General features: G+C 42.2%; 1 protein-coding gene across 1 annotated transcript in view; it reads left to right on the top strand.

Annotated features, from left to right (window-relative positions):
- Positions 1-13,612, top strand: part of SCGN (secretagogin, EF-hand calcium binding protein) — a 36,040-nt gene extending 22,428 nt beyond the window's left edge. The window contains exons 8-11 of the mRNA XM_041771985.1: positions 4,926-4,971; positions 5,212-5,271; positions 6,929-6,997; positions 13,051-13,612. Of these exons, the coding sequence (XP_041627919.1) occupies positions 4,926-4,971; positions 5,212-5,271; positions 6,929-6,997; positions 13,051-13,179 (304 nt within the window). The 3' untranslated portion in view covers positions 13,180-13,612. The remainder of the gene's footprint in view (positions 1-4,925; positions 4,972-5,211; positions 5,272-6,928; positions 6,998-13,050) is intronic.
- The last annotated feature ends 1,099 nt before the right edge of the window (positions 13,613-14,711 follow it).

Raw genomic sequence — 14,711 nt, 5'->3', positions numbered from 1 at the left:
ATGGGGTGGACAGAGTTGTAGTGTGGACAGTGATAGAGGGTGGCAGTTACAGGCTGCAGGGCACAAGCATGGATGGCTGGGAGAGAGGAAGTCCAAGGACTGGGGGGGATTTTCAGCAGCAAAGAGTTAACACATAGATATTAATGTCACACACAGATATTAACTTGAGTTCAGAATCACAAAACCCTGTACCAGCTACCTCCTCCTCTCTAGGCAGCAGGGGATCGAATGGGGACACTTCAGGAAGAACCTCTCTGTAGTGGTGACCAGGACATTGACCCCAAAATTTTATATGGTCTTTTATTCTGAGCCTCATAGTTGCTGTGAGGAAGCCTGTGGATCTGCCTTGGTTACTTTTCCCAGGACCTTCATCCCAATTTTGGCCACTTTGCTGGAGAAGAGGCATGGAGAGGAGGACAAAAGTGTTTTTCCCAAAGACTGAGGACTGAGGAATCTCTGCTCTTGTGGTCTTGGCTGTATCCCTTGGGTCCCACTCAACTTTCTCACAATACTTTTTTTTTGTTTTTTAAGATTTTTATTTATTTGAGAAAGAGAGAGAGAGAGAATAAGCGGGGAGAGGAAGAGAGGGAGAGGGAGAAGCAGACTCCCTTCTGAGCAGAGAGCCAGTCGTGGGACTTAATCCCAGGACCCTGGAATTACGACCTCAGCCGAAGTCAGATGCTTAACTGACTGAATAACCCAGGTGCCCTTTCCCACAATTCTTTCAGCCTCCTCTCAAATAGTGATCAGTCTAGCTACTCTGAGAACTGTGTGAGAGAACCAGTCCTAACGTGAAGACCCAAAGCACCTAAAAGCTTCACTCAAAACATAGCAATCTGGATGAAAACAAGAGCTTTTAATTCCCTTGCTCCAGTCACCAAAAGCACCCACTCACCCCACTCAAGGCATTTCTCAGAGGTGGTGAGTTGAGGAGCCTTGAGCGCCCTCTGGAGGCTGGAGTGTGCCATTACTGTAAGCGGCTCTCTACCCTATTGTTAATAATGCTGTTTACTCCTGAAATAAAATCCACAGATAATATAATCTACCTATGCAGATAATGCTAAAACAGTTTGTGTAATGCACAAACTATCACACATAAAGGAAAAATAAAGGAAAACAGTTGTTAATTATAAGGTGTATTTCAGTGTATAAGGTGGGTAGATATAACAACAGGGAAGACAACTGAGCGGTCGTTGTTTACATCTTGGTGTAAAATTACCACGAATATGTCCATTAAGTTGTTGACTGATACGAGTATAGCCTTTTGGCAACTCGTGTCAGGAACTCAGTTCCCGTTGATATAGTTTTATAAATAATAAATAAATCTTGAAAGAGTTCTAAATGAAACAAAGTACAGTCATCCCTCAACTTCTGTGATTCAGTATACTATACAGATAATTTACAAGATTAGTAAATTACGTATACCTTGAGAAAAATACCCTGGATTTTTAACGTAAATAGGAATTCAGCTCTAGGTTCATATAATTATAAGCAGGATTTGTACACACATGAATGCTCTTGGGACATTCCAGAGTCAGGTGAGATATGGGACGATTCCCCATTCTGTGGAAATTTCCATGCAGTGCAGCACATCTAGCATCCCTGGCCCCCATCTATGGAGGTCACCTCCCCTCTGTCATGTCCTCTTGGTCACTGTGATTACCAAAAGATCCCTACCTGCAGCAAGCCAAACATGCCTTACTAGATCCTACCCAGAAGATAGGAAGTATGCATAAACTCTGACAGTGGAGTGTTATGTATAGAGGAGGTTTTGATGAGTAGTTGTGGACTGAAGGGAGAATTGACTTAGTACTGAACAGAGATGCAAAGCAACAAAACAGTTACTACATTATTTCAAAACCAATTTGATATGGAATTTGACAGTGACAACTGGGGTAAGCAGAATAAAGATGTCCGAATTCCCAGAACCAGTGAACATTTTATGTTACATGGCAAGGATGCACGAAGGATGCATTGAAGTTGCTAATTGACCTTATAGAGATTAGTCTGGATTATCCAGGTCAGCCCAAAGGTAATAACAAGAGTCCTTTTTTTTTAAAAAAAAAATTTATTTATTTATTTATTCATGAGAGACACAGAGAGGTAGAGACACAGGCTGAGGGAGAAGCAGGCTCCGTGTGGGGAACCTGATGTGAGACTTGATCCCAGGACTCCAAGATCATGACCTGAGCTGAAGGCAGATGCTCAACCGCTGAGCCACCCAGGCATCCCATAAGGGTCCTTTAAATGTGGAAGAAGGAAACAGAGGGTCAGACTTTGAAGGCTTTGAAGTGGAAAAAGAGGCTGTGAGCCAAAGAATACAGGCACCTTCTAGAAGCTAGAAAAGGTAAGGAAATTGATTCTCCCTGAAGCCTCCAGAAGGAAGCAGCCCTGTGGACACCTCGATTTTAGCTTGGTGAAATCTGTTGCAGTGTCTGATTTCTAGACCGTAAGATACTAATTTGTGCTGTTGAAGCCACTATATTTGTGCTAATTTGTCACAGCAGCAATAAGGAAATAACTGAATGACCTAAAGGTCTTAAAACATTTATGCAAGGGACTCCTCTCTCTACTCCCAGCTCTGGAATGCAGCCCTATTACTCCACAGACGAGCCTCTCAAATATTTGTCCTCTAGCTGGCAACATAATTTAGGCTGCTTGGTGCCAACCAATTGGTAAGGACAGGATTCCTTATAGAGTTCCAGGATATTCTACCCTCTACTTGGCTCAGAGCAATTCTTTTTACCCTGGGCATCCAGAAGAACAAAATTTTTCAAATTGTGCCATGATATTTTTTTCTGCCTTTCTCTGTATTGTGGATGCAGGATTATGAATGAAACATAAACCCAACACCTTAGTCTTTTGAAACTGACTGTATTCTATTGAAGTAGAATTGTAATTAAGCAGAAAGTACAGAAATACATTTGCTTTCCAAAATAAAACCTGGACTATTTTTTTTATTGAGTATCATTTATGTGTTATAACAATCTTAAACTGAACAATTGGGTATACTTTAGTATATTCATAAGGCTATTCAACCATCACTACCCATAACTACCCAATTCCAGAACATTTTCATTATGCCAGAAAAATATCCCCTACCCTTGTTTATCAACCCCTGATAACCACTAATCTACTTTCTCTTCCTGTGGATTTGCTTATTCTGGGCATTTCATATAAATGGAATCGTACAATACATGGCCTTTCATGTTGGGCTGAGGTTCTTTATTTCTTCATGTGGATTCAAACAACTGCCTAGTGTTCTTTTCATTTCAGCTTGAAGAATTCCCTTTAGTATTTCTTACGGGTTGATAAATGTTGTCTTTTTGCTTAGTGACTTTTTCAAACTAATCCTGTAAAATCTGTATCTTTGTCATATGTGAACACTGAAGTCTGCTTCATTAGCCTAATGATTAGTTAATGATCCAACAGAGATTTCTTGTAAGCCCCCTAATGTTTGTTGAGGGGCCCTGTGTACTAGTTGGGGTACATTTTCTACCTGCAGCCAGGAAGTTTACAACTCTGCCTTTGCCTTAACTTCCTGCTTGCACAGAGCCTAATGATAAGCCACTGGTGAGCTCTTAGAGCCTCCTGACGTCTTTTCTGTGCCTACATACAGCCCTGGGAATGGATGTAGTCCTATGCATGTCTACAGCTTTCTAGATTCCCAGGAATATGTCAGAGCTTATAAAAACCCCTGTGGACATCTCATTCCCCTAAATTTTCCTTATAAGCTTTTTAGTTAGCCTGTTGTTTACCCAAACTCTTTCTTTTTTTTTTTTTTTTTTAAGATTTTATTTAATTGTTTGTTTGTTTGTTTGTTTGAGAGAGAGAGAGACAGAGAGCATGAGTGGAGGTGCCAGCCAGATAGAGAGCGACAAGCAGACTCCCCACTGAGCATGGAGCCTGGCACGGGGCTCCATGCAGAGCTTGATCCCAAGACCCTGAGATCATGACCTGAGCTGAGGTCACCCATGCGCTCCGGTTTACCTAAACTTATTCCACCACTTTGGTCAGCTGTGATCTTAATTGTTTTTAATTGTTTTTGACAAATGTTCCCAGGCAGAAGGCTTTCCCTCCTAGATGAGTTCAAAATAAGGTCATTTATTGCACCTTGCAAGTGGGGTCTTTCAGAGAATGTCAGAGAAGTTAAATAATGACAATTCTCTGGGAATCAAGTTTTGAAAGGGCTCCAACTCTGTTCTGCTCACATAGCAGTGGATAGAATGCTCATTTTCCCTGGGACTATGGGCTCTTCATTTTCAAGGATACCATTGAGCTGAGGAGAGGAGAAAGATGAAGCAAGTTAAAATGCCACAAAATCCACTGTTCTTACCAAAATTTAGTGATTTTTCCAAAATAAACACTCCCCAGATTTCTGTAATAAGACTTTAATTTCTAGAAATTTGAAAAAGTTATTTTGACTACTTTTTTTTTTGCCAGTTGTCTCACTGTCGTTGTGGAGGGGAGAGTTTTCAGTTGCCATTTTTCACCAAGATGATTTTTTAAAAGTCTCTCTTTGGTGACTACTAATCCCTATGAAAGTCTCTACAAATTAATTTTTTTAATTTTTTTATTTATTTATGATAGTCACAGAGAGAGAGAGAGAGGCAGAGACACAGGCTGAGGAAGAAGCAGGCTCCATGCACCGGGAGCCTGATGTGGGATTCGATCCCGGGTCTCCAGGATCGCGCCCTGGGCCAAAGGCAGGCGCCAAACCGTTGCGCCACCCAGGGATCCCTAATTTTTTAATTATAATGTACAAATTCCTATTTTTCAAGAACCTACCCTATTTTCCAGAATAATCTGGAAATTGCCTGTCCTTTCCTCATACCAGAGTTATGAATTTACTTGCCTCTGAGAGCTGACAGGTCATCATGTAAATTACTTTCTTTTTTTTTTTTTTCTTTTTCTTTTCCATTTAGGATTTTGGCTCTTCAGGAGAATTTCCTTCTCCAATTTAAGATGGATGTAAGTAGTGACATTTCTCTAGGTGGGCTTGTGTCATGCTTGCCTCTCCATAAATTTGAGAGGGAGGGAAAAAAGGAAGGCATCTGTTTGTCTCGCATTATCTAGAGACCTTCAAGACTCTGTTGGGATCATAGGATTAAAGGTCATTGGCTCCAAGTTTATAAAGGTTGTCTATGACCCTGGAAGAATTAATTGTACAACTGAGTCTTCCCCTTGGTGGACTGTTTTCTCCACATACAGGCTTGTTCTACCGAAGAAAGAAAGAGGGACTTCGAGAAAATCTTTGCCCACTATGATGTTGTAAGTATATCTTTTTGTGTGGTGCAGACCACTTTTAGGTAGCAAGCTTGTTTAGCCCCTTTGTGGGGGTCATCCAACTCACAGACCACATATGCATTGCTACATCACACAACTTCTCTATGTAAATATAAAAAAAAATTTTTTGGAAAGATTTTATTTATTTATTTGAGAGAGAGAGAGAGAGAGAGAGAGAACACAAGCAAAGGGGAGGGGTAAAGGGAGAAGCAAACTCCGCACTGAGCAGGGAGCCTGATTCAGGACTCGATCCCAGCACCCTGGGATCGTGACCTGAGTTGAAGGCAGGTGCTTAACCAACTAAGCCACCCAGGTGCCTCTATGTAAAGCTCTGAAGACTACATTAAAATGGACAAAAGGGTATTGATTGTTGAGAAGAGAATAAAATCACATTTTTTTTTCTATTTGCCTCCAAACTGGGAGACAATTTCTCCTTCTTGATCTCTAGAATAGTATGCTCAAAAACAAAAGCAAACAATCAAAATAAAAACCATATCCAGCCCAAAGAAATATAGGCTAAGTGAGCCCTGGCTGACATAAAAGCCACTTCTTTTGTAGGATTATGTGGTCCTTCATTAGAGAGGAGAAAAAAAAATTCTAAAGCACAAGGTATGGCAAGGAGATTGCATTTCTTGAGGACAAGGTAGGGTAATGCAAGAAGGAAGAAAAATGAGAAAGTTAGGAAAAGTCAAAAGAGATGCCATCATGAAACTAACCAGACTGGACATCTGTGTGTGCCGCAATCTGAGTAGAAAGAAGCATTACCTGGAAGAGGCAGGGTGGCAAAGTATTTAAGTGTACAGCCTCTGGGACTGATCACCTGGGTGTGATCGTGTGACCTTGGGCAGCTTCCTTAACCTCCCTGTACTTCATTTCCCTTATCTGTAAAGTTAGGATGATGAGGATAACACTAACAATACCTACCCCATGAGATTGGTGCAAGAATTCAGTGATTTCATATTTGTAAAGCTCTTAGAAGGGTGCCTGGCAGGGAGTGAGTGCTATATTGGTGTTTGGTAAATACACTAAGGGAATAGATTTGTTAAAAGTGATATGTTAAAGGTTCAGGGTGAAGAAAACTAGGAAAGATGAATGGATGAGTTGTTATAACTGGTACTTTAGAGAAAAACTGAAATATTTTAATATATATTGCAATTTATAGATGTTCTTATAAAATGAATAGAAAAAAATAAGGGTTTAATGTACAGCCCAACAGTAATTCTAAAATACTCATTCAATCTAGACATTCTCACTTTAAAATGTGTATTTTAATAATCATCAAGTCCTTGCTAAATCATAAAGTGAAATAAAAGAAATATCAGCCTATCCTTCAAAGGACTGATATGATGTGCAAGTAACGCTTGTCTGAACTGAAGCCTGATATTAGGGAAGCAAATGAAGTCGGTATGTATCATTAATGCTCCTTGCAAGAGTCACAGAATTCAAAACTACTGCTTCCCCTTTCTTTACATGGGGGTTGTTATTTACAATTAATTATTTTAATTTCTGTGATACATTCACATCCTGCACAGGAAACCTAACTGGAATGTGCCATTTCTGAACCTGTTTGCAATCACAAAAGAATACTGATTTGGACAATTTGCTTACTTTATTCTTCAGCTTCCTGACTTTTATCTTGCAGAGTAAAACTGGAGCTCTGGAAGGCCCAGAAGTGGATGGGTTTGTCAAAGACATGATGGAGCTTGTGCAGGTGATTTCCCAAGGCTGTTGAGATTCCTCTCATCGTGGGTTGGGGTTGCCATCATGATTGATTCCACTGTTTATTTCTGAGAATCAGTAAATGCTGAAAATTAATGATAGAGACAAAATCTGGGGACATAGTCGATTTAACAACCTTTGAGCTTCTGTGAGACCTGATAGGTCTCCCTTTCTCTCTTTGGATCATTTGTAGTTTCAATTAAGTGAAGCGTCCATAGAAGCTTCTTGTTTCCATCATATAAAAACCATCTCTTTCACCATAGGAGCACAGTGCAGCTGTACGTAGTTCTGCTTTATTTTTTGATTACAGAAAGGGCTTTTCCCCTGGACTTGGTTATTAGAATACCTAAGACTTTTAATAATTTCATGAAATCATTCCTGTTTTGGGATTCTTCCACACATACCCACCCTGCAGCCCCTAAGGAGCTACTTTAATTTCTAGCCTAAAATTTTGGCTAATTATCAACACATTGTTGTGATTTGAAGTGATAGGATTTAGATTATAATCTAGATCATAAAGCTGTTTTAGGTGGTATAGACTTTATTTTTTTAAAGATTTTATTTATGTATTTATGTATTTATGTATTTATGTATTTATGTATTTATTTATTCATAAGAGATACACAGAGGCAGAGACACAGGCAGAGGGAGAAGCAGGCTCCCTGTGGGGAGCCTGAGGCAAGACTTAATTCCAGGACCCCGGGATCATGACCTGAGCCAAAGGCAGATGCTCAACTGCTGAGACACACAGGGACCCCAGTGTAGACTGTTTAAAACAAGCAATCTTCTTTGAATCCTGGTGAACTGTATTAAAGGGCTGACTGATCTAGTTAAGCAGCCACTTTGCAACTGTTCCTTTTCTTTGGGACTGCATAGCCACCAAATTTAGTACATTCACATCCTTAGAGATTTTTTGAGATTTTTACAGTACAGGACAAAATGATTCTGTCCTGATTGGCCCAGAAGGCAACAAAATAGAGAAGCAATTGTTAACTGGCTTTGGAATCTGAGACCTGTTTGAAAACCTCATTAAAACTATGGAGTTTTGGGGCAGCCCTGGTGGTTCAGTGGTTTAGTGCTGCTTTTAGCCCAGGGAATGATCCTGGAGACCTGGGATCAAGTCCCATGTCAGGCTCCCTGCATGGAGCCTACTTCTCCCTCTGCCTGGTCTCTGCCTCTTTCTCTGTCTCTATCTCTGTCTCTGTGTGTCTCTCATGAATAAGTAAAAAGCTTTAAAACAAACAAAAACTATAGATTTTTGGTGGTGCCTGGGTAGCTCAGTTGGTTAAGTGTCTGACTCCTGATTTCAACTCAGGTAGTGATCTCAGGGTCATGACATCCAGCCCCATGTTGGTCTCTGCACTGAGCATGGAGCCTGCTTGGGATTCTCTCTCTCCCTCTCCCTCTGCCCCTTTTCCCCACTCCCTGGTCTCTCTCTCTCTCTGTGATACATTCTCTCTCTCTCTCTCTAACAACAACAACCAAACTATGGAGTTTTGTGGCAGAGCATTTCCCTTCAATTTACCAGTTTTTGCATACATCTCCAGGAAGTCTACATTCTGTGATTGAGCAGGCTTGGATGAGATTTTTTTCTGACTTCCACTCAGGATGACATTGGTGTCTTCTTTGCCTCCTAACTTTTATTATTCCCATCCCAACTGGTCCCCTGCCTCTACCTTTTTTGCCTTCATGAGCTGTTCCTGTTGGAGACTCCACTGGTATCTGCACAGACAGAAATGATGGGGATGGGTGTGGTCGTGCCTTTTGCATTGTTTGCAAAAGGAAAGTCCCACTGTACTTACTACTTATTTAATGCCAGAATGATTTCTATAATAGAAACTGAGCAATTATCTACGGGACATTAAAGTCGCGGGGCAGTAGGCTTTCCTAAACTGCAGTTTTAATTTGCCTTTGACAGAATGCATGGGATGGGGTGGGGGCTGCTTCTCAGAGCATTGCAGCCTCCTCTGCGCAGTGGAACTTGGGCCACTGATGGCCTAAGTGCACAGCCCAGGGGGTTGCATATCTCTACAGACTCTTGATTGTCACCGAGTTTGGCAGTGGCTTCCAAAAGTTACTGGGTGATATGGAAGGAAAACCTAAACCAGCAACAGAGTAAAGAAGACATTCTCCTGGAGAAAGTTAAAAAGAAGGGAAAAATACTAGGCCATTCAAGAACATGTGTTTACCTCATTCTTTGATAGTTTTGTATCACCTCCATGGGAAACCAGAGGATCCCCATCACTCTTGTCCTTGGCCCTCTAGCTTGGTGGGTCTTCTTGTGCCACAAAAATGTACCTCTCAGTTTAAGTACCAGCCAATTTAAGAGAGCCAGATTCCAAGGACTAAGTGAGACCATGGTCAGTAGTACAAAAGCAGTTGGTCAGGGCTGATTTGTTGAGATAAAAAGTATTTAAAAGTATTTAATTATTAATGTTCTCTTTTGAAGCCAGATCCTTGAGGTGCAAACCTATATTGGATCTTTCCCAGTCTTGGAGGTTGCTTAAAAAACTTCATTTGAAGAATGTTGTCAAGGGAAAATCTTTGAGTAAATCTGACATATCTCAGTTCATAAACTAGAGTCACCACCTGTGACCGTTTAATTTTAATTTTATTAGAAAGGACCATGGGACAAGTAGACAAACCAATATCTGGAAGATGTTTTAAAAGCAATTACCAGAGCATGCCATGAAGTCAGCAGGGGGCTGGCTCAGTTTTAAGTGTAGCATCTGGTCAGGATCCCTGATGTTTGAAATAATGACCTTCAAATTAAACTTATTTTATAGTCTTTCGTTCTTGTACAACTATGTATGATACATATGTTGAATCTGTATTAACAAGATTATCTGGTGACCAGAACACCCCTTTCCCTGATCTTTGAGAAATGGTGCCCAAGGTTGCCTCTGTCAGGATGGTGAGATCAGTTAAAATAATTTCTGCACAATATTTATAAAAAGCTTGTAAGTCCTTTGGCACAACACAAAAAATCAGCATGAGAATCTACAGCTTAAGGCACAAGACAATTAAGATGCCCAGCTCCATCACACCAAGGAGTAGACATGTGAATGGTAATGTTGGAAACCAAATAAATGGGATGCCAGAGATGACCAGATTGTCTGCTTGGGGAGGATGAGAGTTTCTGCCTCCAGGGTCCCCAATATTCATTCTTGTTCCTGGTAGACACCCCTTCTGCTTTTCTCTGTTATAGACAAGGAGAGGATTAGCAAGAGGGGATGATCCTAAAAGACCACCAACATACTCCCTCCTTTTCATTGTAAAACATGCAATGACAGATGATAATTAGAATAAATGTCCCAGGCTTGCTGACAAGGACCTGGCTGAAATCTAAGGCAATACCTTTGGCCTCTATATGTCAACTTGGTGTTTTGAACACCAGTATGGCCAATAAATAGCAAAATGGAGACAGAGAGAACACATTATGATTTTGCATGGCTAGAGATTGAAGTTTTGGCTAATTAAATATTCTGATAGAAAGAGTTATCATTAAGAGGTTTATTGTAAAGACCACTTGCCACCATCAAAGCTATAACAGTTCCTCTAGGGGTCAGAATGGGGAGTAGGCAGGACCTTGATGTCTTGATGCGGACTCTAGCATGGAGATTTGGGGAATGCTGGTAATGATTTATCTGGGGAGAGGGTTTGGATATTCGCTTTTGCTGTCTAAGGAGAGATAGAATGTACAGGAAAGGGAGGGTGCATGATGAAAACATGAAGACCACTTTTGGAGACACTCATTAATTCCATGGATGTAATTGAGCACTTATCACAGGCAAGCACAAGGAGACAGATCCAGATCCAGACCCAAAAGTTCCCCTAGTCCCAGGATTCAAGGATGGGTAGATAAGCACTTTTTAGTCAACTACCCCAGATCCACTTTCACCACTTCCCATGAGATGGATAAGAAATAAAAAATGCATTTTTTAATGAATGGCTATGATATAGTGTACTGTTAAAGAGATGTGCTCTGGGGCCTGCTTGCCCAAGTTAGTATCTGGTTCTGAAATGTACCAGCTGTGTCATAGTGGGAAGGCTAATTAACTTCTCTGTGTTTTAGTTTTCTTATCCATAAATTAAAAGTTGATAGTAGATACAACCTCATTGAGTTGATCTGAAGATTAGAATTAATTTGTGTAGAACTCTTAGATTTGGAACCTGTATGTACTTATACTGGTGACTTGCTATTAAAAATTAGGCCCCCAGTGATCTTAGATGGTCCAAACATCATTGAACGGTGGTGTTTACATGTCCTGACTCCACTAGGAGTTGTCAAACATTAAAAGCATAACTCAAAAGGTCTAAGGAAACTTCCCTTATATACACCTACATTCATACCCTTCCCCCAACACATACACACAAAATGTTTCCACTCACATTAAGGAAATAATTATTTTTGCAGAAAACAAATCAGAAAAAAAAAAGCTAAAATAGCTTGAAGAAAATAAATACATTGGCAAATTAATTCATGCTAATGTGTAAATGACTACCACCCAAGTCTTTTCTAAACATGAGAATTTGCTAGGAGGATCCTGGAGCAGAGTGCTGCTAACTGGAGAAAGGATGTGGCAGGAGTGGTTGAGGATGCTGATACCAATGGTCCCCACTTTGCCACTGTACAAGGAAAAGACTCCCATTGTGGAGTCATGGAGTTCAGCTTGTTGTTTTCAGGACTTCTAAACCACTTCCTGGACCACACCCATACCTGCCTGTCATTGACACCTAGAGTATCTTGGTGAGCCCCAACAAAGTGTACGTATTGACGTTGTATGACATCTCAGCCTCTTAGTCCAATCACTGATGGACCCTCCACGGGCAGTGACGTTGGCCCCAGATTCCTGGCCTGATGTTCCCTGGAAATTGCCCACTTTGGAGGTTACTGTTCTGCTGCTCTCCGCCCTCCTTCCTTCCCTCAGTTAAAACCTGGTATCAGGGATAGACTTGATGTCACTCACTTACCCTGCTGGGACAGTGCAAATTAGCTTGTCTTAATACGGCAAATTAGCTTGTCTAGCTGAAGGATGAACAGTTTCGTTTCCCGCTAGAGGTCTTTGGAGATTTCTTTGGCAGCAAAGTAACCTGGGGGTGGGCTGAGTCATGGGGACAGCTTCCCAGGGCTTCTGAAACCAAATCCTTCACACAGCAGCCCCCTGTGCTCCTTGGTGAGACCAGCCCAGTAATCAAGGGATTTGGAATCCAATGAGCTGGGTTTCCTCTCTCCATGGACCTGGGCTTTACATCTGGACCCAGAGCCTTCATATAGCAGGTCTGTCCATCACCTCTCCAGTAGAACAGTGTCAACTGGGGGTTTGAGCATTTAATTGGAGGCAGAAGATTCAGGATCAGAAATGCTGTTGTAATTTCCTAGCTTGGCAGGACAGTGCAGTCTGAGCATCCGTGTCCTAATCTATATGCCAGGGTTACTCCAAGGTTATCATGAGCATTAAATGAAGTAGCCTGGGGAGAATCACTTAGTTCACCCATACTCACTTTTGCAGGCATTTTGAGATGGAAATTATTTTCCCATCTGATGTGTATCACGGTTCCTTCCTGGCCCATAAATATCCCTTGGAATAAATCTGACGTCCACAGCTCAGCCACATAATGCTTTAGACTTTCATTCATTATAAACATTTTAAAAATTAGAAGCAGGCAAACTTCCCCTGGGGAGAGAGTAAAATGGGTCTTCCCTTATCCATGTCTCAAGGCAGAATCTGGGGCGACAATCCCCTGCTCCAAGACCAAATATGTTTATCACAGCTGCTAAAAAGGCAGGCTTTCCATAAGAGCTGCAGAGAAAGGATGTGGGGCTAGAGGGTCTCTTGCCCAAATGGCAAGGTTGAGAAGGAAACTTGGCACTATCTGGTGGGATGAGGAGATGGGATCACCCCACAGCGCCTGTCTCCTTGGAGCCCCTCTCAGAAGGCAGGGTGTCCCCTAAGTGTAGTGGGCATGGAGGGGATGGGGGCGGCATGAAAGGCTGGGCCACCACTGGCTGGCCTGCTGACGTGGTATCTTTGCTGTCCTCAGCCCAGCATCAGTGGAGCGGATCTTGATAAATTCCGGGAGATTCTTTTGCATCACTGCGATGTGAACAAGGATGGAAAAATTCAGAAGTCTGAGCTGGCTTTGTGTCTCGGGCTGAAAATCAACCCTTAGTCCCCAGAATGCTTTGCCTTTTGCTCTTAGGATGCTTCTGTGCTTCTGCTGGCAAAACTATATCTGTGCTTTGCTGTTGGGGACACACAGTGAACTTTCTAACAAATGGTGTGGTATTCTTGGGCAAGGGGAGAGGTCCGAGGGCCTTCTCTCTAAGGGCAAGGTATTTTCCTACCACACTGAAAGCCTCCCATGTAGTGCCTGTGTCAGTCCCCCCACCCCCACCCTGGGCTTCCTGTCCTCCCCAGAGAGTCAGCTCACTTGCTGGATCTGCTCTGCTGTCCTACCTCAGCCCCCAGGGAGGCAGGGGTAGCTGAGTCCATCTGTTTGCGCTTTCCTGTGGGCTTTTGTTGACTGAGTGGTGACTGGCATCTGTGGCAGACCTGTGACTTCTACAAATTGATTTTGTCATGGAAATAAACCTGTAGCTGGAAACAGACACACTGGTCCTTGTTTTTATGTTGTAATCTTTGAAATGTTCTACATGATGGTTTGACAGGCCAACCACTTCTCTAACTTAGGGTAGGTGTGGTGAGGAAGGCAGAGAAGGGCAAGATCCTAATGGAATCCACAGGGGTGGGGTGGGGTGGGGGGCTTCCTCCCATAATTCACAGATGCCCTGGTTGGTGACTTTGTGTAAAAGTAGGAGTTGCCAATAATCACTTTTTATTCACTGCACAGAGAAGACCAGAACACTTGGCCTGGGCTGGGTTTGGCTCTCAAGTGCTTTGTAATCTCACATGGACAGGAAGTAGGAGCACAGGAGAAAATTTGGAGAAAATTCTTTACCCACCGGTCTATTCCCCACTTTGTTCCTTCTCCTTCCAACAGTGTCCGTTAGTGAATCTTTGACTTCCAAGTCTCATTTGATGCCCCTGGGTGCCTGGGTTCCTCTGCTGGTTGCAGGTTCCACCAGGGACCCCTGCTTCCTTCCCTCTGGGGCTCTGACACAGTCCCCACAAGAGAGGGCTGCTTCTCCTGGGCCAGATGTGCAGAGATTGATGGGGGGCAGGCCTCATTTCCTCTTACTGTCCTGACACTTTGTTCCCTAAAACATCCTTATTTTCTACCAGACTCTGCAGGAATTTCAGGTTTAATGCTGTACTGTGGGTAATTCAGAAAAATTATAGTGTAGAACGGTATATTCAGAGCCATTCATAACCCAAGGAAGTCCATCATTCACAGAGTTCCCCTCAATGGCAGATCCTGGCCAGAACTGGTTCCCACCCCCCACCCTCCCATCAGATGTCCCTTACCTCAAATATACAGATAATTAATATCAATAACTACTATGAAGTGCTTGCTTTCTTGCTTTATTCTTTTTTTTTTTTTTTTTTTAATGATTGCTTGTTTGCTTGATTGACTCATGAGAGACACAGAGAGAGAGGCAGAGACACAGGCAGAGGGAGAAGCAGGCTCCTTGCAAGGAGCCCTATGTGGGACTCGACTCCAGGACCCTGGGATCAAAGGCAGATGTTTATATGTATATTTTACATACCTGAGCCACCCAGGTGTCCCCCATGGAGTACTTT

This window comes from Vulpes lagopus, chromosome 10 (assembly GCF_018345385.1).
Source record: "Vulpes lagopus strain Blue_001 chromosome 10, ASM1834538v1, whole genome shotgun sequence".
NCBI classification, from domain to species: Eukaryota; Metazoa; Chordata; class Mammalia; order Carnivora; family Canidae; genus Vulpes; species Vulpes lagopus.
The sequence above is the reverse complement of the archived record's forward strand: the minus strand, read 5'-3'. Positions and strand labels throughout refer to the sequence as shown.